We start from the raw sequence: 24,760 nt of genomic DNA, 5'->3' as shown, positions 1-24,760 counted from the left end.
GGGTGGAACTATGACCCTCTCTCTAATGGAAACACACTGCAGGGAAATCTGTCCTTCCAATGGAAATACAATTACTCCTTCATCACCGCCTCCTCCCCACCCAATCCATCATGGGGAAGCAAAGTCTGTTGATAGATCTGTCAATCAATAAAAAGATACTAGCCCAGTCTTCTAAGAAAGGCTACAGGCAATCTCAGCTGAGCTCTCCCGCGTCAGTGCCAGGACTTTAGCCTACAGAAGAGTAGAGCATGAGAACTAAACCCTCCAGGTATGGTTCAGAGGGTAAGATGAACAGGGTTCACGTAAAAATGAGAAAATAATTTTTGAGGAGAGATCACCTGCATCCGAGTAAATTAAAGTAAATTAAAGCCACCTACATAAAAACATGAAAATATGAAATATGAAAATATTTTTTTAAGGGCAAGAAAGAAACAAGATTAGAAAGAAGGATATAGAGGGCGCCTGGGTGGCTCAGCTGGTTAAGAAGCATCTTCTTCAGCTCAGGTCATGAGCCCAGGGTCCTGGGATTGAGTCCGCGTGGGGCTTCCTGCTCAGCCGGGAGTCTGCTTCTCCCTCTCCCCTGCTCATTCTCTCTCTCTCAAATAAATAAATTAAATCCTTAAAAAAAGGAAAAGAAAAGAAAAAGAAAGAAAGAAAGATATAGAACCTAGTGTCAAAGAAAATATAACTCAAAGAAGTAAGGGTAGTGTTCTGTAATGGTTTCTCAATAAAGCAACTCAATAAAAACAAAGAGTTTTATAAAATAAGAACTCAAAGACAAGATGAGCTAAATGTAATGATATGAAAAAAGACACTTTTCCTTTTCAACTAAATGAATTAAAGACAGAAAGAATACCATAACTAATAAATTCAGTTTCTTATATATACCCTTACACAGAAGCAGAAGAGATGCTGACCCCTGATTTTAGAGGACAGATGATATCTCAAAGATCCAAGAAAACAAAATCAATAAATGCATGCTGCTCAGGAGTGTAAGAAGGGTTTGAGCTGAAGTCTTTAGGAAAAATAAAGGACCAACTAACTTGTCTAGTACTTAGTGTCAGATATGATGCATCCCTGAGACTCTTGCCTAAAGCAATGTTGTTTGCCGGTAAAGTCAAGCATCCTTTCATCTTGCTCTCTGCATCCAATTTTTTGGTTCAGAAACACTAAAAAATTAGAGCATTATTCACAATTATGGCACATGGTATCAGGGAACATTTTGTAGTATTAAACAAACCAGGGGCGCCTGGGTGGCTCAGAGGGTTAAGCCTCTGCCTTTGGCTCAGGTCACGATCTCAGGGTCCTGGGATCGAACCCCACGTCAGGCTCTCTGCTCAGCAGGGACCCTGCTTTCCCCCACCTCTCACTCTGAATGCCTCTCTGCCTCCGGATGATTTCTGTCAAATAAATAAATAAAATCTTAAAAAAATATATTACATCGTATTCTTAAATGTGTTCCTATGAAGATTCAAGACATGGAAACATGGTGTTATTTTTTTTTTTAAAGATCTTATTTATTTGTCAAAGAGAGTGTGCACAAGCACGGAGAGGAAGAAGTATGCCCCCCGCTGAGCAAGGAGCCCAATGTGGGGCTCAATCCCAACACCCTGGGACCATGACCTGAGCCGAAGACAGACGCTTAATGACTGAGCCACACAGATATCCTCATGGTGTTAATTCTTAACATTGGTAATCCTGTGGCTATTAAACACTAAAACTGAGAAAAGTTTATCAATATAAAAATATTTACTTTGATCATGTTAAACATTTTTTTAAAGATTTTATTTATGTATTTGCCAGAGAGTGCACAAGCAGGGAGAGCTGCAGGCTGAGGGAGAAGCAGGCTACCCACTGAGCAAAGAGTCTGTTAGGGTCTGTTATCAAAGGAGTGAAACTGATACAAACCGAAGGTCAAGCAAAGCTTTATTTCCCTCCAGCATCAAGAATCGAACCAACCAGCTGGGGCCACCTCTTACAGAGAGCGACCCCTTCCAGCCTCACAGACTAGCTTTTATAGAGCAAAGGCCGTGTGGTTGGGCCTGGCCACACACAGGTGGCCAATGAGATTGTAACACAGAGAGAAAGTTGCAGAGTCATGCTAGGTCACACACGGGTGGCCAATTGAATTACAATTCACCCTATAGTAGCTATTCGAACTAGCCTATCACCTTGGTCGGAATTGGTACCCAAAAGGTGCCCCAAAAGCACCAAAAAGGCAGGGCCCACTTTCTTTGGTAGTTAGGGAGACAGTATGTGCACTTTACTGATTGGATGTCTCCACCTGGCCTGACTCATCCTTGTATTCTGGGCTCTGTTATCAGGGACTGGTCAACCATATTTTACTGGTTTCCCAGACTTGCTTTTAAGTAAGTTCCCCTGGGGGTGGGGGCGGGGTCAGTTTAAGTTTTACTGCATAAACAACAAAATCACTGTTTAACCGAGATGGAATTGCTCTGGCTAAATACGCCCTTACAAGCCAAATGTGGAACTTGATTGCAGTGGGGAGGGGTTCGTGACCTGAGCTGACCCTGGGGTCATGACCTAAGCTGAAGGCGGCCGCTTAACCAACTGAGCCACCCAGACATCCTGATTGTGTTACATATTAAAATGCCAACTTTAATTTTTATTTCTGTTCATTGTAATTATATCGTCTTTCAGTAGGGAAACTTCAGTTTTGGAGAAAACTATAAAGACCATTGAAACAATTTATTTTGCAACTCCTTTTCCATTTACTTTAGATTTTCTATGTAAACTATTAAGTTTTCTTTAATTTGAGTACACTTGATTTTTTAATCCTTTAGATCTTTCCTGTCCTAATGATGTAATTTAAGGTATAGGTGAGGTTTGGTGGGGTGAGGTCTGGAGGCCTCAAACAAGAAAGAATTCTGGAGACGTCTTTGGTGCAAAATGGTGGCTCTATTAATAGACAGAGACAGGACCCTTAGGCAGAAAGAGTAGCAGAGTGGCTGGGAGAGGGGGGAGGGGTGGCTGATTATATACTTGGGAGTTGGGGGTAGGGAAAAAGGGAGGTTTTCAAAAGAATTTTCTTTTTTTTTTTTTTAAGATTTTATTTATTTATTTGACAGACAGAGATCACAATCAGGCAGAGAAACAGGAAGGGAAGCAGGCTCCCCGCTGAGCAGAGAGCCCCTTGTGGAGGCTCCATCCCAGGACCCTGGAATCATGACCTGAGCTGAAGGCAGAGGCTTTAACCCACTGAGCCACCCAGGTGCCCCTCAAAAGAACTTCCATACGCTGAAGAGGACCTACAAGATACTGGAGGCCTTGCCATTGTCAAGGCTGTGTTTCTCTCTAGTAAGGCATTAACATTAAGTAAGTTGGCACTTCCAGGAGGAATGTTACACATATCCCACCCAGGAGGTGGGGGAGGGGAAGTTGCCAGGTGTTCTCATCACTAAGTAAACAAATCATGTGAAAATCTTCATTATTACAACATACCTAGTGATTTTGCTGAAATGAAGGAAAGAAATCGTTTAGAGTAGATAAAAAGGTATTAACTAGGAAAGTGTTTATTTTAGCATTCGTCTACATGCTGCTGGCCCAGGAACAGAACACCCATATGTGGCCAGTGACAATGACATTCATCATCTTCATTGATTTGGCAAATTACGGTCATGTAGAAACAACATAAAACCATGAAAACCATTGCTTATCCACATATTTTTTAATTTGTCAATAAGAAAGTGTATTTGTCAAGCGTGAGAGAGGAAACTCTGTTTTCCCCTTCTCCAGCTTAAGGTCATTGGTTGGGGTCCGTAAATTAGACTGATAAAAGATTTACAAGAAAAAAACAAGCAAAAGTTTACTAACTGTTATGTCCCAATAGTGGGTCCGGGATTAAAGGAGCGAGACTGATACAAAGCGAAGGTCAAGCAAAGCTTTATTTCCCGCCAAGCATCAAGAATCTAACCGAATTTCCGGGGCCACACCTCTTCCAAGAGAGGGCAACCCTTCTCTTTTTCACAGACTAGCTTTTAAGGGCAAAGGCCATGCGGTCGGGCCTGGCCACGCACAGGTGGCCAATGAGATTGTAACACACACAGGAAACTCCACAGTGATGCTAGGTGACCAATTGAGGTACAATTTACCCTAGTAGACATTTGAACCAGCCTATTACACCTTGATTGGGATTGGCACCCAAAAGGCTCCCAAAGGGCGGGGCCCACACTCCTTGGTAACCAGGGAGACAGTATGCATCCCCCCACTGATTGGATGTCTCCACCTGGCCTGACCCACCTTTGTATCTGGGCTTTGTGACCTGTAAATCCCCTGGGGGAAGGGGAGCAGGGACAGTTTCTAAATAGGTCCTTACATTAACTGTACAGTGGTCAGAGATGAGTAAGTAGGCGTGGGTTAGAATTTGGGCTTACACAGCATTTTAACAAAGAACTCTTATTTTGTAGGGAAGTAGCAAGACAAAGGATGAGGACTTCCGAGCTTCCTGGGTCAGCAAATTGTAGGAAAGCGAAATCTATGGAGAAGTAATGATAGCTAAGGGCTAGTTGTAGAAAAGGTTTATAATGTAGTCCTCTGATTCAATCTCTGGGCTGATCTAGAGTTCCCTCTGATGATTCATTTCTGTCCTTCCTGGTAGTGAAAAGAGAGGGGACACCATTACAGATCTTTGTCCTGCTTTTAGAAAATAGGGGGAAAGCAGAGAACTTTCCTTGTATTGACTTCCTCCTAGTTGCTTTCAGTTCAAAACAATCCTTGTGTCAAAGTGGCATATTTGGGGATGGCATTTTCTGCTCCCCTCCACGATAAAGGAGGTTGGACCATATTGTATTTAATGGTCTCTTGGCTTGATTGATAATGTCTAAATATTTGGGTATATAGGTAATGGCTCCTTCATTTGTTCTCTTGCTCTGATCCTTACAGATGTAGAGAGCACAGAGTAAGGAACAGAATTGGTATAGCAAAAAATAAAATTATTCTCGGAGAAGCAGACTTCAGGTGATCGAAGTAAATGCAGGAGAACAAAAAGCAATCATAGCCCTTCCAAAGAATAGAACAAATGTGGAAAATGAAAGTGATCCTGAAAGACCCCTTCCCTGGAAAGCCCCCTCCCTTAGTAGACAAATAGAATAACTAAAACCGCTTGTTTGCTTTTCTATAAACCGCTGGCCTTTAGATATAAGACTAGGTTATTAATTGTGTGATTAATTGCTTATTAATTGCTCTTTTGCCTTTCTGTAACCGCTTGGCTTATAGAAATAATAGAGACGCCATGATGGCATTCCTCCCTTCCCCCTTCTTGTTCCCCTCTCCCGCCTCTCTCTGCGCGCGCGGGTCCCCAGAGCCAATCATCAGACTCCAGGTATGCCTTTTTCAAAAGTTCAAACTATCCACCAATCAGTTGCGCCCCACCCAAAACTTGTTTGTACCTTCCTATAAAAGACCCTGCTTCACTCCCGGTCGGTGTGCTCGATTAGCTGGAGCTGCCGACCACCCGCCGGTACTTGCGTAACAATAAAGAACCTCTTGCTGATTGCATCCAGTGGCAGTGTTGGATTCTTGGGTAAGGGGATCCGCGGGTCTTTCAATCCAACATATGATAGTCAACCCTGAAATAGAAACTCAGCCAAGAGTGGTTATGTTTTAACCCTTCCTTGAATCCTCTAAGTTGCCATCACAGTCTTCAGTGACAACTGTACTGTCACATACCTTTCTTTCTTCTTTTAGATTTTATTTTATTTTTTAAATTTTTAAAGTCATCTCCACACCCAACGTGGGGCTTGAACTTGCGACCCCGAGATGAAGAGTCCCATGCTCTACCAATTGAGCCAGCCAGGTTCCCCTATTGATGTAGTTGTTGAGTGTTTTTTGGTGATGTTGGTGTGTTGGTGGGGTCGCAAGCCAACAACCAAGAAAGAATTCTTGCTATGTCTTTGGTGCAAAATGGTGGTCTAATTAAAGCACCAGGACAGGACCCATGGACAGAAAGAGCTGCTGCCTCCAAGGGATTGTGAGGAGCAACTGAAGATATACTTTGGGGGAAGGAAAGATTAGGGAAGTTTCAAAAGGATTTTCATGTGCTAAAAGACACTCAGGAAACCTGAGGTTTAGCTATTGTCAACAAAAGGCTGTTCTTCATTCCAGCAAGGCATTAACATTAAGACTGTTGGCAGCTTTCTGGAGGAACTGTATACTCTGCTCACCTCTGGTGTTTGTCAATGGGCTGCAGGTTATAAGGGCATTTAATTTTTATCTACATTTCCTTCTGCCTTTGTTTCCCACATCACTGTCACATACCTTTCTTACTTTACCTTATGCATAAGTTTCTTATTTCTCCTCCCTTTTAACTTACTGTTTCTCACCCAATAAGACTGTGAGATGGGCTAATGTATTTACTATCATACAAAAGAAGGGTAAATGGGCACAGAATGAGTGTCCAAAGGCCTTTGTGTGGCATAAAGAGCTCAGGGTTGATAACTCAGAGCCATTCTTCACTTTCAGTTTCAGGGTTATGTTCTTAAACTCTGAAATTGTCAAAAAGATGGCCTCCCTAAAAGTGAAGAGGAAGGAAATAGCAAGGAGAACTCTCTATGAAGTTCATCTCAGCCCACATTAGAAGGTACATTCATTGGGATTTTTACCTCATAGGGAAGCACTAAGAAGAATCCCCTCTTTCCTTATCCCTCCAACCTATTTACATCCTTCAAACAGAAATGAGTTTCCTATAAACTGTGTAGTTAGTGTAAGGACTAATTTAGAAACTGTCCCTGCTCCCTTTCCCCCAGGGGATTTACAGGTAACAAAGCCCAGATACAAAGGTGGGTCAGGCCAGGTGGAGACATCCAATCAGTGGGGGGATGCATACTGTCTCCCTGGTTACCAAGGAGTATGGGCCCCGCCCTTTGGGAGCCTTTTGGGTGCCAATCCCAATCAAGGTGTAATAGGCTGGTTCAAATGTCTACTAGGGTAAATTGTAACTCAATTGGTTACCTAGCATCACTGTGGAGTTTCCTGTATGTGTTACAATCTCATTGGCCACCTGTGCATGGCCAGACCTGATCGCATGGCCTTTGCCCTTAAAAGCTAGTCTGTGAAACCGAGAAGGGTTGCCCTCTCTTGTAAGAGGTGTGGCCCCGGAAATTCGGTTAGATTCTTGATGCTTGGCGGGAAATAAAGCTTTGCTTGACCTTTTCTTTGTATCAGTTTCTCTCCTTTAATCACGGACCCATTATTCGGGCATAACAGTTAGGTCATTGTTTCTTTTTTCTTTACTTTTTAATTCATCAAATAATCTGTTTTTCTTTCTTTCTTTCTTTCTTTCTTTCTCTTTTTAAGATTTATTTGTTTGACAAAAATGCAGCGAGAGAGAGAACACAAGCAGAGGGTGTAGGAAAGGGAGAAGCAGGCTTCCTGCTGAGCAGGGAGCCCAGTTTGGGGCTCGATCCCAGGACCCTGGGACCATGATCTGAGCCAGAGGCTAAGGCTCAATGACTGAGCCACCCAGGCACTCCAATCTCTGTCTTTCAATTGGTGTGCTTAGACCACAGTTGGCAGACAATGGCCCCTTGGCCAAGTCCAGCCTACCACCGTTTTGGGAGAAGAAGAATATGCCACAGACATTGTGATGAGGGAGCAGGGGAATGATGAGGGAGCAGGAGGCTGGCTGAGGACAAAGCAAAAGCTGGCGCCTTGCACCCCCTCTTCACCCTTTCCCCTCCATAAGTGTAGCATCCCTCAGGCAGCCCTGACTGCCATGAACAATAAGCAAATAGTTAACTTGCAGAGCTCACAATCCTGCTAGACAAGAGTCTCCCTTGGCTTACAAATGTCCTAAATCTCACTAACAAAGACGATTGATAGCAGGATTGTGACACCCCACCAAAAAGTCTCCCAAAGATCTTAATGTTAATGGCTGGTCTAAAGACAACATTGATCCAGCAGCAAGGGCAAGGCCTCCGGCAGGCCTGGAACATCCTGGCACCTTGCAGGCCCTCTTTAGCATATGAAAACTCCACTGACACCTCCCTTCCCCTCACCTTCCCCCAACAGCAGGGTACAGAACCTGCCATCCCTCACAACCCGGGGCAGCAGCTCTTCCTGCCCACGGGTCCTGTCCCGTGCTTTAATAAACCACCATTTTGCACCAAAGATGTCTCAAGAATTCTTTCTTGGTCATCGGCTCCGGACCTCAGCCCACCAAACCTCACCTAGGTTCTAGAACTTCATCAATTGTATATGGCCCATAAAGTCAAGAATATTTACTATCTGGCCTTTATAAAACTTTGTTGACCCCTGGTTTATATCATTTACATTTAATGTAATTATTGCTATGTTTGGATTTAGATCTTACTATTTCATTATTTGCTTTTAGCTGATTCCATTTTTTTTTAATTTTCTACTTCCCTTTTCCTTTCTCTTTTTGAGTTATTTGAACATATTTTATTATTATATTTTATTTATTGTGTATTTTAACTCTATTTATGTGAATAGTGTGTTTATGGGTTGCTCTAGGCATTACAATGTCCATATTAACTTTTCTAAGTCTACTTGGAATCAGTATTTAGCCCTTGCAGCGTAATGCAGAAAACTTACCACCATATAAATCTCTTTATTCTTGCCCCTTTATTTTGTACTTATGTTATACATTATCTCCACGGATACTGAAAACTCCATCAGACATTGGAGGTTTTCTTTCCCTTTTTTTTTTTTTTTTTTTTTTTTTTTTTGCTTTCAACCATTAAGCATGTTTTAAAGAAGAAAAAGAAGAATAGTGCATTACATTTACCTAGGTATTTACTATTTTTATTGCTCTTCCTTCATTCCTAATGTTCCAAGCTTCCTTTTGGTATCATTTCCCTTCCACCTAGTGAATTTCTTTTAGCAATTTTTTTTTAAGATTTTTTTTTTAAAGATTTTATTTATTTGTTTGAGAGAGAGAATGAGAGAGAGAAAGCATGTGAGGAGGGAGGATCCGAGGGAGAGGCAGACTCCTGGCTGAGCAGGGAGCCCTGGAGACTCCAGGATCATGATCTGAGCTGAAGGCAGTTGCTTAAGCACCCGAGCCACCCAGGAACCCCTCCTTTAGCAATTCGTTTAGAACAAGTCTGCTAGCAAAAATATCATCTGAGAACATTTTTTTGACACTTTTATTCTAACTTCATTCCTGATGGAATTTTTGTTGGAGATAAGATTCTGGGTTGACAGTAAAGGCTAGAAGGATGCCACAGGGGAACAAATCCTATGAACTGAACATCAGTTAGATGGTACTTTGAATTTTTGTCTTCAATGATCTGCTTGCTACTATTCAGTTTTCAGAGTCCCCAAATACCTGCTCTATGCTTTCCGTCCAGATTTTATAGCTGTGTTGAGTTGAAGAGACCGGATGGGGTGTGCATTCTCCATCTTACCTGGAATCTGATTCCTCTCCTGCCCTTTACTACTCTTCCATTATGGAGAAGAGTTAATCTGATTAGTATAAGCTGATCTCTCCTGGTCTATGTTTACTTGTAAAAAGGGTCATTCTTTATGTTAAAAGTCATACTCCGCAAGTTCCAGTTCCTTTGTTCTGTCTTTGACTTGCTTGCAACAAGACAATGAGCCCTGGATCTTTCTGTCATCACCGGCTAACTATATAGAGGGCAGGCCCAGGGGCTCTTCCAGAGACAGCTCTGGCCATCATTCCTTTCTTCTCTGCTGGTACGGCAGAGTATGAGAGGCCCACCTAGAGTTCTCACTGTTATGCCCCAATAATGAGTCCGTGATTAAAGGAGCGAGACTGATACAAAGCGAAGGTCAAGCAAAGCTTTATTTCACGCCAAGCATCAAGAATCTAACCGAACTTTCGGGGCCACACCTCTTACAAGAGAGGGCAACCCTTCTCTGTTTCACAGACTAGCTTTTAAGGGCAAAGGCCATGCGGTCGGGTCTGGCCACGCACAGGTGGCCAATGAGATTGTAACACACACAGGAAACTCCAGTGAAGCTAGGTAACCAATTGAGTTACAATTTACCCTAGTAGACATTTGAACCAGCCTATTACACCTTGATTGGGATTGGCGCCAAAAGGGCTCCCAAAGGGCGGGGCCCATACTCCTTGGTAACCAGGGAGACAGTATGCATCCCCCCACTGATCAGATGCCTCCACCTGGCCTGACCCACCTTTGTATCTGGGCTTTGTTACCTGTAAATCCCCTGGGGGAAAGGGAGCAGGGACAGTTTCTAAATAGGTCCTTACACATAGTTGTAGTGTCTCAGAGGGTCTGCTCTGTGAACCCATCTCTGCTCATGGAAGGTCCCCAAGTCTAGATGTGGGGGGGGGAGTAGAAGGGCCCCACTTTGGCTCCAGGTCAAAGTGTATTCTCCAATTCAACTTTGCCAGAACCTCCTGAACCTTGGAGGTTGTTCGGCCCCTGCCTTAAGTCTTAAAATGTTGATACTTCTTTTTTAACTTGGCCATTGGATCTCTGCATTTAGCCTCTCCATTCATTAGATTCCCGTGCTTAGAATAAGAGACACAAAGCCTACTGGTTTAAACAAAAGCCGTTTGTTGGTTTCTAATAAAAAGGTCAATTTCAGGTTAAGCTAGAACCAAGACATTGCTCTTCATCCTTCAGGTCTGTTTTCTTCATAATGCCTTCAGTCTCAGGCCACATGGTAACCCCAAGAGCTCAAGGTTCAAAACATCCTACACCTACCTAGGTATCAGCACAAAATAAGCCCTTCTCCTTCCCAGTAACTCCTAAAAAACTCCTAGTCTCAAAGCTCATTGATTCTCATTGGGTAACATGCCCTTGCCTGTGGCCTGGAGAAAAGTTGGCCAACCCAAAGCACAGGGACTAAGAGCAGGGACAAGGGGCTCCCCATGGAAAACTGGGGTGCTGAGACAAAAAAAAAAAAAAAAAGAGGAGATGCTTTGGAAAGTGAGTAACATGTATTACACATTTTATCCAGCGGAAAGTCTTATTGAACCTATAATTGGTACTGACACTTACTAGTGCCTGCATGGCAGGCATTGTGCTAAGGACTTGCTGCATTTCATTACTGACAATGACAGTTTTTAAAACAACATGAAAAGGTACTCTACATCATTACTCATCAAGGAAATGTATGTTAAAACCACAGTGAGATACAATTCCATTAGGAGAGAATATATCATAATGTGGCTAGGAGATGGAATGATAGAAATTCAGCTATTGCTGGTGAGAGTATAAAGGGGTATGATTACTTTGGAAAACAACTTGACTGTTTCTGTAGCGTTAACCTACACTTGGGGCACTTGGCTATCTCAGCTAGGAAAGCCTGTAACTTTTGATCTCGGGGTCATGAGTTTAAGCCCCATGTAGAGTGTAGAGATTACTTAAATAAATAAAATTTAAAAAAAAATTTAAACTACACTTAACATATGAATCAGCAGTTTGACACTTAGATCCTTTCCCAAGAGGATGACAAAGATTTTGTCATTAACCAAATGTTGTTCAGGTTCTACAGAACTCCTTTCCTTTTTTCTTTCTTCCTTTCTTTCTTTTTAAGATTTTATTTATTTGACAGAGAGAGAGAGAGATCACAAGTAGGCAGAGAGAGGGGGAACTAGGCTTCCCGTTAAGCAGAGAGCCCAATGAGGGGCTCCATCCCAGGACCCTGAGATCATGACCTGAGCTGAAGGCAGAGGCTTAACCCACTGGAGCCACCCAGGCGCCCCTACAGAATTCCTTTCAAACTAAGCCTGACTTTTGGACTTCCCTGTTCCTTTCTGCATGGTCCAATTTTTAGCAAAATTCCCCATAAAAGAATTTAACCAGGATCCCCCATCCTTCATATCTGATCACCCTGATCTGCCTTCAGTAAGAATCCTGGAGGTTGGTCTAGCCAGAATCCAGCCAGAATCTTAGTCCTGATGTTTTCTCATAGTAATTCCCCATCCACTGACCCCCACATCATGCTCTGTGGCTATAAATTCCCACCTGTCTCCCCTGTACTTGAAGTTGAGCCCAATCTCTCCCTCCATCACTACAAAATTCCATGGCACTGCTCCCAAAACCTGTGAAGATCGTCCTCTACCCTTGAACAAAGTCAAGGCACTTTAATTTAATGCACTTACTGTGCGTTAACAAGTGTTATTGAATATTTATTTCTTTAATTAGAGATAAATAACATATGTCCACACAAAGACTTATACAAGAATGTTCATAATAGCCTTATTCATAATACCCAAAAAAACTAGAAACAAACTACATGCCATCGATTTATGAACGTAAAAGGCTGTTGATACATGATGAGGGAGCAGGAGGCTGGCTGAGAACGGAGCAGGGGCTGGCACCTTGCACCCCCTCTCCACCCACTCCCCTTGGTAATATGTGTGACATTTCACAGGCACCCCTGACTGCCCTAAAAGAAGAGCAAATGGTTATCTTGCAGAGATCACAGTCCTGCAAGGCAGGAGTCTCTCTTGGTTTACAAATGTCCTTGAGATTTACAACAAAGAAGTTGCCTTATCAATAGCCCAATTTCCAAAGATACATAACTCAGTTCCTCAAGCCCTAACATCACCCTCCCCTCCATAAAAAAACCGAAGGAGATGGAGGTAGAAGGAAAAGTAAATAAAGTTAAATTTCTTTTAAAGACCTAAATCTCACTAACAAGGACGTTTGATAGCAGGAATGTAACATTCCACCAGGAGACTCCCAATTGTCTTTATGTTAGTGCCTCATTAGAGGGAAAGTGGCCTTGGCTTGATAGTAACCAGGCCTTCCATTCTGGGACTTCATCAATACATATTGCTAAATTGCTTTCCCTAACAGTTCTACAAAAGTGTAACTCCTACTTTTAATGAGAATGTCTGCTTAAACCTTAATATTTCTAGTTGTTTGTATCTTGATAGCAGCTTAAACATCTCTTTCACCTCTCCCATAGCCTTATGTACTCTCCTCTGTCTAAGCAGCAGTTTGTAGCTCTTAAGGCTCAGAACATGTTTTTCTTCCATCACATATGTGGACAAATAGAAGTTTATCAGAAAACTCCCGGAGGACAAGAACAGCCTCACTTTTCTTCTATCTCCAAGCCTGCAGCCCAGTGCATATTTCATTCATTCACTCCGTGAACATTTACTGAGTTCACATAATGGAACAGTACCTGAGACTGTGCATCACACATTCAAAACGCTTCCTGAACTGAACACCACTAGTTTCAGATCTACGCCAGGAGGTCTCAGTTAACATTCATACCCCATGTTTTAAATTCCCCAGATTGAGACTTTATCCTTTCTTGATGTGCTAATCCGGAAACAAAAGCTCTGAAGTTTAGCCTTTTAATGTTTTGACTATGTAAACGACTCTCCTTTGCCCCTGCTAATTCCTTAGCATGCACCCCAGCGCCAAGTTTTGGGGAACTTCAAATGAGGATGGTAAAATCTAAGCAGCCTGGCGGTGCAGGGACTTTCCTGGGGACTCTGAAGGGCGCCCGTGGCAGCAAACCGTGGCAGCCAGGAAGGCATCACAGATCAGGGAGCCCCCGCAGCCTCCACCCCACCGAGTGGGTCCCAAGCTCGCGCAGGACCCGCGCTCGCTTCGCTCTCGGGGCCTAGGATGGAGCCCCGCCCGCCTGGCCCCGCCCCGGCCCCGCCCCTCCTGGCCCCGCCCCGGCGCGCGCCCGGACCCCGCCCGCCCGACAGGAAAGGGCGGGCCCGGCGCCACACTCCACGCAGCTCCGGCTGTGGACTCGAGCCCGCGCGGCGCGCGAGCGGGATGAGCGCGCGCCCGGGCCTGTGACCGCCGTGGGGATGGACTGCGGCTTCGTCGCGGGCGGGAGACCGAAGCGCCCGGCGGGCCGCCGGCGGCTTGTCCTCTTCCTGCCTTCAGGCCGCTGCGGAAGCCCGGGCGGCCGCGGCGTCCCGGTGCGCCACTGCCTGTCCGCGCTGTCCGTGGGTCTGGGGGCGCTGAAGCCTCGCGCCCCGGCGGCCCCCCGCGGCGCGTCACGTGCCTCCCCGCTGCTCCTCCTCCTGCTCGTGCCCTCCCCGCGCCTGGCCACGGTCGCCCCGCGCCGGCCCCTCGCGGACCGGGAGCGCTCGCGCCCAGGGCCCTCTGTCCCCGCGGCTGGCCGCGGCGGCGCGGGAAGGTGCCTGCCGGGCCTCACCCCGGGCGTCGCCTGGGCCGCCGGCGCCCTCCACCTGTGCCGCGGCCGAGTGGCCGCCCTCACTTCGTCCAGGAGAGGTGAGGGCCGCGCGGCCGGGGCAGCAGGGGGAATCTTCTCGCCGGGCCGGGGGCGGGACCAGCTTTGGCTTTGACCTTCCGGGCAGGACGGGACGGGGAGGCTCGGCGACCCAGAGGTCGGATGAGCCGAGGTCGCCGCGCTTCTCCGGGCGTGGGACGAAGGTCTGTCTGCCCCCGCCCCGGTGACCCGGAGTCCGGGGCACAAGGTGTGTTGGCTGCGGTTGGCGGGGATGCCGGGAGGGCCGTGCGCGCTGGGCGGGGAGCTGGTGCTCGCCGGCGGGTGGAGCCGCCGGATGGGCGCCGGTGACGCGTCCCTCGTGTCACCACTCGGGTGCGGGCGACTGCGGGAGATTCTGCGAGATTAAGGAGCGAAGCTGTGGGGACTGCAGTTTCACTTCCGACTGTCGGGGATTTATTAACTCACTGACACTAGTTGCCTGTTCTGCGCTTGGCTGGCGCTTTTCTGGGTACTTGGGAAAAATCAGAAAAGTCTGGGACCTTCACTCTAGTACCGGAGATGATGTAGATAGAAAGCTATAATTTATGTGTACGCATATAATTTACATATGATCGCGTACGGAAGTGGAAAGTACCGTGGGGGGGGGGGATGGAGGTGGTGAGGCTTAGGAAGTGAGGTGGGCCTCCAGCAGTGAGCTTAAATGGGGTTATCAGAATAGTTTATATGGAGAAGGTGGCATTTGGTTAAATACTTGAGAGAGCTGAGAGCAGTCACAGCCTTGCATAGAGATGAGGAAGTCTGAAACAGGCTCATTTTACTAAATAGCAAATTGTTGATGAAAATACCATTTGGGATAATCTTTACTAGCAAAGGGCTAAAAATACCACTTTGGGTGGTCTGTCCTATCAATCCATAGCCATCAGTAACCATACTGATGGCTCCCTCCTTTCTCTTTTTCTTAAGAGAAAAGCCCAGTAAATGTGGACTGTTGTGTTTTTTTGTTTGTTTTTTTAAAGAAATTGTACCCTCGTGGTTTGTTTTTGTGTTTTTTTTTTTGTTTTTTAAGATTTTACTTGTTTATTTGACAGAGAGATCACAAGTAGGGACAGAGGCAGGCAGAGAGAGAGGAGGATGCAGAATCCCTGCTGAGCGGAGAGCCTGATTCAGGGCTCGATCCCAGGACCCTGAGATCATGACCTGAGCCAAAGGCAGAGGCTTAACCCACTGAGCCACCCAGGCACCCTGTTGACAGTTTCTAAAGTATAAAAATATCCACATCTGGGGAAAGACTGGAAGGACAAAAAAGTGAAGGAAGGAAGCTTTACAAACAAAGTGTGGGGAATGAGTGGTGAACTCTGTCAGTGTTACGCAGTAATTAGGAGTTAGAGATGACTTTGATCTTTATTTCAGTACTTCTGTCTTTTGTTGCTCTTCTTTTTTTTTTTATAAGCTCTGACTTTTGATGTATTTTTATCCCCTCATTCAAGACTGTGGGGCAAAAGGGAAGAGTTCTCATGAGTTTTCTGATTTGGTCAGGAAGGTGGTACTTACTGAATTAGGCTCAGAGGATCTCCTTTCTTCAGAGAGTGAGGATAGATAAATAAATACGGGACAAGACACAGTTAAGGAACCACTCAGCCAACTGAGTTTTGTTTCTTTGCGTTCAGCCTAGTGATTTGTTCGGTGCCGCAGTTCTCAGTAGGGCTACTGAGACTTAAGGATGTTGTGAGTAGTAAGTTTGTACTTGGTTTCCTCCTCTGTTCAGGCCTAACTCCGGGCTGCTTTTGTGTGTGTTTTAATAAATCCCTTTGATATTCTGAAGGTCCCTCCAAGGGAGAATTACGCATTGCACTTTAAACTCCATTTACTTGCTTCCTGGTTATTAGTGGGAATTCATAGTTCTTGGGCCTCACTTTGTTGTCACAATAAAGGAGGAAAAATGAGTCTGAGGTATTCTAAATGCCAAGAGTATTGCTCCTCCTCAGGCTTCGCCCTTTGACAGAAGGCAAGATGGCATTCAGCTTCCATCAGTGGGGGTTGGCCTGCCAAGTGAGAAGGGGCCAGACCTTTTCAACACTTTTCAGATGACAGTACATAGTTTGTTGAAGTAAGCTTACAGTTGAAATGAATTCCAGTTGTTGTTTTATTTTATTTTATTTTATTTTATTTTTATTTGACAGAGAGATCGAGCACAAGTAGGCAGAGCAGGAGGGAGGAGAAGCAGGCTCTCCACTGAACAGGGAGCCCCATGGAGGGCTCCATCCCAGGACCCTGGGATCATGACCTGAGCCGAACCAACTGAGCCACCCAGGTGCCCCTAATTCCAGTTTGTTTGGTTTTTTTTTTTTAAAGATTTTATTTATTTATTTGACAGAGAAAGATCACAAGTAGACAGAGAGAGAGAGAGAGAGGGAAGCAGGCTCCCCGCTGAGCAGAGAGCCCGATGCGGGGCTCGATCCCAGGACCCTGAGATCATGACCTGAGCCGAAGGCAGCGGCTTAACCCACTGAGCCACCCAGGTGCCCCTAATTCCAGTTGTTTTGAACAAGAAAAAAATCTGCAGCGTCTAAATTGGAATTAGCTCTTGCTTAGAAAGTAGTCATGATAGTCGGGGCGCCTGGGTGGCTCAGTGGGTTAAGCCTCTGCCTTCGGCTCAGGTCATGATCCCAGGGTCCTGGGATTGAGCCCCGCATTGGGCTCTCTGCTGGGCAGGGAGCCGGCTTCCTGCCTCTCTGCCTACTTGTGATCTCTGTCTGTCAAATAAATAAATTCTTTAAAAAAAAAAAAAAAAAAAGAAAGTAGTCATGATAGTTTATTTTGGGGATGTGTGTGTGTGAGAGAGAGAGAGAGGGAGATGTTTTAAGTCACACAGATGATTAATTTGGTCCTAGAAAAATCCCATCACTCTTCACTAGCCAGTTCTAGACTCAAATTGTTTACAAGCTTCCTGACCCATGGGACAGTTGAGCACAGTTTTAAATATGGGTGGCTTAGCCTCTAGAGGGCCCCTTGAGAGATCAGTTCGTTCATTCATTCATCACTGCTGTTTTTCAAGCTCGGTCTGTTCTGTCATCAGGCAGACATTGGGGGTCTCTTCTCCTGGAGGCCAGTTTTGTCTCAGACTGGGGTTAATGAAAAAAAAAAAAAAAAAAAAAAAGGAGGGACGAATGAAAAAAGAGGGACCAGATTTAACTGAGTTAATTATATGTACAAAGAGAAGGTCATAGGTAAGGAGGTGAAAGGGGTTGATTGCAAATTTTCTTTCTAGACAGTCTCATGATCCAGATTGAGAGGTCTCTTACACAATTATTTCTGGCCTGCACTTGGCCAGGCCTTCTGCTATATGCTACTAATGTGAAAATGACTAAGACTGGCTGCTCTTGGGATATTTGGACCTAGTAGATGATACAGATGTGGAAACAGTGTGGTGAGTGCTGTGATAGAGGTGTGCGGGCTGGGCAGAGAACACAAGGAGCAATCCAGGCTGCCCTCTGACCTGGGTGGAACTAGCAGCTGGAACCACACAGTGTAGCATAATTCCCTCCCCAGAGCATAATGTTTACTTAGCAGATTGTAAAATTAAATGAAGAGGGGTTGAAATGATGCTAAAATTTGCCAGTTGAAAAAGGGGGTCAAGCCAGACATCAGGATAGAGTACCAAGATATACAAGTACAGGACACAGAATAATTTAGGTGTCAAGAAAGAAAGATGAAAGGGTAGGTGTAGGCTAAATTAGGACAGGCTTTGTATTTGTGTGCCTTGCCAAGGACCTGATACTGTAGGCTAGTGTTTCCCTGAATGTAAGGACCTTTTTTTTTTTTAAGATTTTATGTATTTATTTGATGGAGAGAGACACAGCAAGAGAGGGAACACAAGCAGGGGAAATGGGAGTGCTCTAGGCTTCTAGACAAACATCTGATCTGTAGGGTTCTGTCCATGTCATGTTTTTGCTTACATGCAATTTCCTTTAGAGCGTTTAGAGGTGGAGGATTGACAGTAGGAGCTGATTCGTTGAAGTAGCTTTCCAGTCACTTAGGGGATTTACCTCAGACTTCTAAACTTCAAGTTAGTAGTGACTGTTTAGTAGTCACTATTACTTCTTTTACCACTCTTCTACGAACTTGGCATCATAGAAAAGTAAACACAGACATGTAGTAAAATTTTCATTTAGCTATGTTTATTACATTTAAATGAAAGTTTTTAAATTTTATATTGCTCATCTCTCTTTTTTTTTTTCTTCTGCAGTCAAAATGTCTTTTATAGTATGATTGTAAGAATAAGGAGCTATTGTGTTTAATTGTCCTTCCTGGATAGAATTTCTAGTTGGCACTGCAATTGATACATATTTTTTAAACTATTTTTATGGTTCATGAAGTACAAAAGCCAGAGAACCATTACCATGCTACCGTCTTCAGATGAGCACCTTGAAACAAGCTTACAAGAGGAGTTGGATCTGTGGCTAAATGCACAGAAATTCATAAGAAAGGTGAACATACAAATTATTAGAACGCATCCCTCTAAAGATAGGTTTTTAGGTTTTTGTAGAGGCATCACAAAGATAACTATTGACCAATACCTCTTATGAACAAAGATAAAAATCCTCAACAAAATACTCAGCAAATCAAATCCAGCTATATGTTAAAAAGGATTATACATCATGACTGAAGGGGATTCTATCCCAGGAACAACAGGTTCATTTAACATCTGAAAACCAATTCCTGTACGCACCATATTTAAAAAAATAGAAGAAGAAAAAAAAAAACATGTGATAATCTCAGAAGACAAAGAAAAGCAATTTGGCAAAATTAAGCACCCTTTATGATAAAAAATACTTGACAAGTTAGGAATGGAAGGAGCTTCCTCATTAATAAAGGGAATCTGTGAAACACCCATAGCTGACATCATACTTAATAGTGAAGGATGAAAGTTTTCCCTCCAAAGGTCAGGAGCAAGGATGTCTGCCATCACCAGCCATGCAACATTGTATTAGAAGTTCTAACCAGTGCAAGACAATGAAAAGGAGGAAATAAAACTATCATTGTTCACAGATGACATGACCCTGTAAGAAAAATCTAAGGAATTCACTAAAAAACTACTAATTAGCAAGCTGAAGAAGATTGCAGGATATGAGATCAACATAAAAAATATAATTAAAAAAAATCAGTTGCATTACTCTACACTAGAATGAATAATCTAAAAAACAATTACCTTTATAGTAGCATCAAAAAAGAATAAAGTACTTAGGGACAAATTTAACAAAAAACACACAAAACTTATAGGATTGACCCTTGAACAGCACAGGGCTTAGGAGTGCCAACTCCTACACAGTTGGAAATCTGTGTATAACTTCTGACTTCCCCCAAATTTAACTACTAATAGCTTACTGTTGGCCAGAAGCTTTACCATAACAGACAGTCAATTAACACATTTTATATATCACATGTGTTCTTAGAATAGTGAAAGCTAGAGAAAAGAAAATTTTAAGAAAATCATAAAGAAGAGGAAATAGAGTATGGGAAAAAAAAAATCCGTGTATAAGTGGACCCATGTGGTCTAAACCAGTGTTCCAAGGGTCAGCTGTAGTGTGAAATCTGCATAACACCATTAAAGAAATTAAAGAGCTAAAGAAGTGGAAAAACATCCTATGTTCATGAATTAGAAGACTTTGTACTCCACCAAATTGATCTACAGACTTATAAAAAAGGAAATTGATAAGCTGATGCTAAAGTACATATGGAAATGCAAGGGAGTCAGAATAGCCCTTGCAATCTTGAAAAAGAACAAAACTCGATATAAAAACTTACCACAGAGCTATAAGTCATCAAGAAAATGTGTCACTGGCATAGGACAGATATAAATCAGTAGCATAGAGTGGAGACCCCAGAGAAGATTTACTGTCAACTGATTTTTGACAAGTTCCAAGATAATGCTAAACAACTGGATTTCCACATGCAGAAGAAGTCGAAGCCTCATCTCACGCCACGTAAAAGTTAACTCAAATGGATCAGAGACCTATATGTAAGTGCTAAAGCTGTGAAATTCTTAGAAAAAAAAAATGGTGTAAATCTTTGTGTTCTGGAATTAGCCAGTAGTTTCTTAGATATGACACCAAAAGCACAAGAACAAAAATAAGTTGGACTTCATTAAAATTAAAAATTAATTATGTTTTGAAAGGCACCATCGAGAAAGTGAAAGCCAGCCCACAGAATGGGAGAGAATATTTGCAAAGTATATATACAGTTAGGAACTTGTATCTAAAATGTATAAAGAAGGGCACCTGGGTGGCTCAGTCAGTTAGGCATCTGCCTTCTGCTCAGGTCATGATCCTGGAGTGGCTCAGCAGTTTATCTGCTGCTCCCTCAGACCCTGCCCCTTCTCGTGCTTTCTCTCTTATGCTCTCTCTCAAATAAATGAATAAAATCTTCAGAAATAAATATATAAAATGTATATATGTCTTTAGATTTTTATTTATTTGAGAGTGAGCACGCGCGCAAGAGAGAGAGCACCAGAAACCACCAACCAGGGGAGAGGCAGAGAAGCCGAGTTCCCTGCTGAGCAGGGAGCCTGACACGGGACTCCATCCCAGGGCTCCAGGATCGTAACCTGAGCCGAAGTCAGACGCTCAACCAACTGAGCCACCCACATGCCCCTAAAATTGTATAAAGAGTTCTTAATGACCGACTGAATCACAGAAAGATAACCCAATTTTTTAAAATGATTTATTTATTAGAGCATGAGCGGGAAGAGCAGAGAGAGGGAGAGAGAATCTCAAACAGACTCTGCACTGAGCTTGGAACCTGATTTGGGGCTCAGCCTCACAGCCCTGAGGTCACTACCTGAGCTGAAACCAAGAGTTGGTTGCTTAACCAACTGCCACCCAAGCACCCCAAAAAATAACCCAATTTTCTGAATGGCCAAAGGGTCTGAATAGATGTTTCTCCAGAGATAGAAAAATGGCCAATAAGCAATGAAAAGATGCTCAACATCATTAGGCATCAAAGAAGTTAAAGTCAAAACTGCTATCCCCATGTTTATTGCGGCATTATTTACAATAGCCAGATTATGGAAGCAGCCCAAGTGTCCACTTAATGGATGGATAAAGAGGTGATGTATATATATATATGTATATATATATATACATATATATATAAAGATAGATATACAGATATAATAAAACTATATATGTAATAGACTATTAGTCAGTGATAGAAAATAATGAAATCTTAACCATTTGCAATGATGTGATAGAGTTGGAAGGTATTACCCTAAGCAAAATAAGTCAGAGAAAGACAAATACCATAAAATTTCACTCATATGTGGGATTTAAGAAACAAATGAACAAAAAAAGAAATGAGAGACAAGCCAAGAAACACTTTTAATTATAGAGAACAAATAAATAAGTAAATACCATAGTTGAAGAGAAATCTAAAAAATAAAATTAAATTGCAGTGGGATACCACTTTATACCCACTAGGATGGTTATAATAAAAAAGACAGACAATAACAAGTGTTGATAATATAGAGAAATTGCAATCCTCAGACACTGCTGTTGGGAATGAAAAATGGTTTAGCCACTTTGGAAAATAATCTGGCATAACCTCATAAGGCTAAACACAGTCACTGTGTGATGCAACAATTCATTTTCTGGGTATATACCCAAGAGAACTGAAAACTTGCTCACACAGAATCGCATACACAGATGTTCCCAACAGCATTGTTCAAAGCAGCCAAGTGGAAACAACTCCATAGGTAAGAAGAAATTGGTATATTCCTAAAACAATGTGATTCAGCAATAAAAAGATAACAAAGTGCACATTAATTATAAGGTAGATGTACCTTGAAAACCTCACCTAAGTGAAAAAACTACACACAATACCACATCCCTTATTCTATTCATATGTGATGCCCAGAGTAGGCAAGTCTGTAAAGATAGTAGGTAAGGGGTTGCCTGGGTTTGAGGGAGTTGGGAGATTGGGGCATGATAGCTAAAAGGTATAGGGTTTCTTTTTGGGATGAAGAAGATGTTCTAGAGGATTGTGCAGAAGGTGGCAGAACTCTTTAGTAAAGATAAAATTGAACACTTGAAATGGGCAAATTGTATGGTATGTGAATTTCATCTCAGTAAAGCCCCAGCCAGGTAGGCTTTTGAGGTATGCCATATTCTTCCATGGCTTTTGTTTACCATCATCATGTTTTGAGCCTAATTGTTCTTCACATTCTAGAGCTAAGCCTCTCGGCTGGGAGCCTGCAGTTGGAGCACAGGAGAGATCTGGAGCACAAAAGGCGAGATTTCACCTCCTGCGGGAACAAGAAGCTCTACTTTGACACCCACGCCTTAGTGTGTCTACTAGAAGAAAATGGTAATCCTTTTGTGGGTTGCTCAGGGCCGGGAGTGCCGTGGAAAAACATTAAATGATAAGTTCTCCTGATCTTAACTAACTTCTCCTATTTCTCTTTGACATTTAAGTCTACAGATGATCTTTTGATCAATCTCTTTTTTTTTTTAAGTTCCTTTTTTTTTTTAATCTTTTTAAAGATCTTATATATTTATCTGACAGGAGAGAGAGAGAGATCACAAGTGGGCAGAGAGACAGGCAAAGAGGGGGGAGCAGGCTCCCCGCTGAGCAGAGAGCCCTATGCGGGACTTGATCCCGGACCCCGAGATAATGACCCGACCTAAAAGGTTCTTTTTTTTTTTTTTTTTTTTTTTTTTTTTTAATTTATTTATTTGACAGACAGAAATCACAAGTAGGCAGAGAGAGAGGAAGGGAAGCAGGCTCCCCACTGAGCAGAGAGCCCGATGTGACGCTCGATCCCAGGACCCTGAGATCACAACCCGAGCAAAAGGCAGAGGCTTTAACCCACTGAGCCACGCAGGCGCCCCAAGGGTTCTTATTTTTTAAGGACATTTTGCTTCCGCTAGACCAGTTGAGACTTATTGTATACATCTTCTCTTTGTCCCTAAGAAATTCTTGTATATGATTTTTCTTTGTCCCTGAGAAGCATATTTTTACAACATCTCTCTGGAGGTAGAGTGTTACAGATAACAAGTTAGACACAAGTTAGCAAAACTCAGGAATGTTTCCTAGGACACTTGCTTGATGCACAAAAGTGGTAGTTTTGTTACTGGGCGTGTTGTGTGCTTTTAAAATTGTTATGAAATTAAAATGTTGCTGAGCAGCCATTGCTAATTTCAACTTGTAGGGTTTTTTTAATAGTTCAACTAATATTTTCTTAATCACTATTAATGCAAAAGATGCTCCAACATATATGACGTTTATTGAAAGTGGATTCAGTGCATAGATAACATTCTCTTTGAATCTTCTAGACAGACCGACTCTAATTCTCTGTATTATGAGTGTTCACGACGCTCTAGATCTTGCCCCAGCTGTACGTGTTCGTATCTGCAGAACTGCTCTCCGGACCTGGGCTTCACTCGCCAGGGCCAAGCAGGTGGCGGGAGCTCTGTGCTCACCTGGGGAGTTAGAAGCTCTGGGTTCAAGCTCCGCCAGGGCCCAGCTGCAAAGCGGGGCAGTTCTCTCCTCCTTCCTTCCCAGTTTCTTTTTTCTTTTTTTTTTTTAGATTCTATTTATTTGAGACAGAGATAAAATGCACGAGCAGGGGAGAAGCAGAGGGAGAAGCAGACTCCCTGCTGAGTGGGGAACCCAGTGCAGGGTCGATCCCGGGACTCCAAGATCACAGACCTTAACTGAAGGCAGACACTTAACTGACTCAGCCACCCAGGTGTCCCGGTCCTTCCTGGTCTCTGTCTCCTCATCTCATTAGCAGTGTGGGCACAGTAAAAATTCCAAAGGGTCCTTTGAGTATTAAAGGAAATACAGTGTACCTGAGTACACTTCAGAAAAACTGTTAAGTACCATATCATAATCTTCATTGCTTTCCTTCTTAAACTTGAAACATTGGGGGTTTTTTGACCAAAAACCTCTTTCGGTTCAGAATTTAGAAAAGTAGAATGGAAAAGAGAGGCATCAGAAATTATGTGGATAAGCAGAAGTCTTCCTGCTTTTTCCTTTTTTCTGTGGATCTAATGTTCTTGCATTCAAAGTAACCCATTGTAAAAAGCCATATTGGAGAGAACGGGGTGTTTCTCTACACACTGGGTTTGATGAGTAAGGGAGCCTCTTAAGTCTTATTAAATGGCAAGATAGCAGCAGTGGGCTCGAGATGGCCACAGATCTTTCTCCCATTAACAGGTGGGGTTTATTTCTCCTCCCCCACCAAAAAAGTCTGTTTATTTACCTTTTTTTTTTTTTTTTTTTTAAAGATTTATTTATTTATTTATTTGACAGACAGAGATCACAAGTAGGCAGAGAGGCAAGCAGAGAGAGAGAGGAGGAAGCAGGCTCCCTGCTGAGCAGAGAGCCCGATGCGGGGCTCGATCCCAGGACCCTGGGATCATGACCTGGGCCGAAGGCAGCGGCTTAACCCACTGAGCCACCCAGGCGCCCCTGTTTATTTACTTTTGATAAATAAAAATTGTTCACCTTAAAGTGTGATGTTTTGATAGATGTCCTTCCTGCTTTTCTTCATTTCAAACCTTGACACATGAATTTTGGGGTATCTCAAGACTGGTGTTATGGGGACCCTGCCAAGATG

General features: G+C 43.3%; 1 protein-coding gene across 2 annotated transcripts in view; it reads left to right on the top strand.

Annotated features, from left to right (window-relative positions):
* The first annotated feature begins 13,649 nt into the window (after positions 1 to 13,649).
* MCUR1 (mitochondrial calcium uniporter regulator 1) overlaps positions 13,650 to 24,760 on the top strand; it is a 29,294-nt gene continuing 18,183 nt past the window's right edge. The window contains exons 1-2 of one of the 2 annotated variants that reach the window (XM_059179353.1): positions 13,650 to 14,183; positions 22,366 to 22,503. In XM_059179353.1, the coding sequence (XP_059035336.1) occupies positions 13,754 to 14,183; positions 22,366 to 22,503 (568 nt within the window). In that variant the 5' untranslated portion in view covers positions 13,650 to 13,753. The remainder of the gene's footprint in view (positions 14,184 to 22,365; positions 22,504 to 24,760) is intronic. The other variant, XM_059179352.1, reaches the window with a different exon arrangement.

Source organism: Mustela lutreola, chromosome 6 (assembly GCF_030435805.1).
Source record: "Mustela lutreola isolate mMusLut2 chromosome 6, mMusLut2.pri, whole genome shotgun sequence".
Classification (NCBI taxonomy): Eukaryota; Metazoa; Chordata; class Mammalia; order Carnivora; family Mustelidae; genus Mustela; species Mustela lutreola.
Note: the sequence above shows the minus strand (reverse complement) of the source record. Positions and strands in the feature narration are given on the sequence as shown.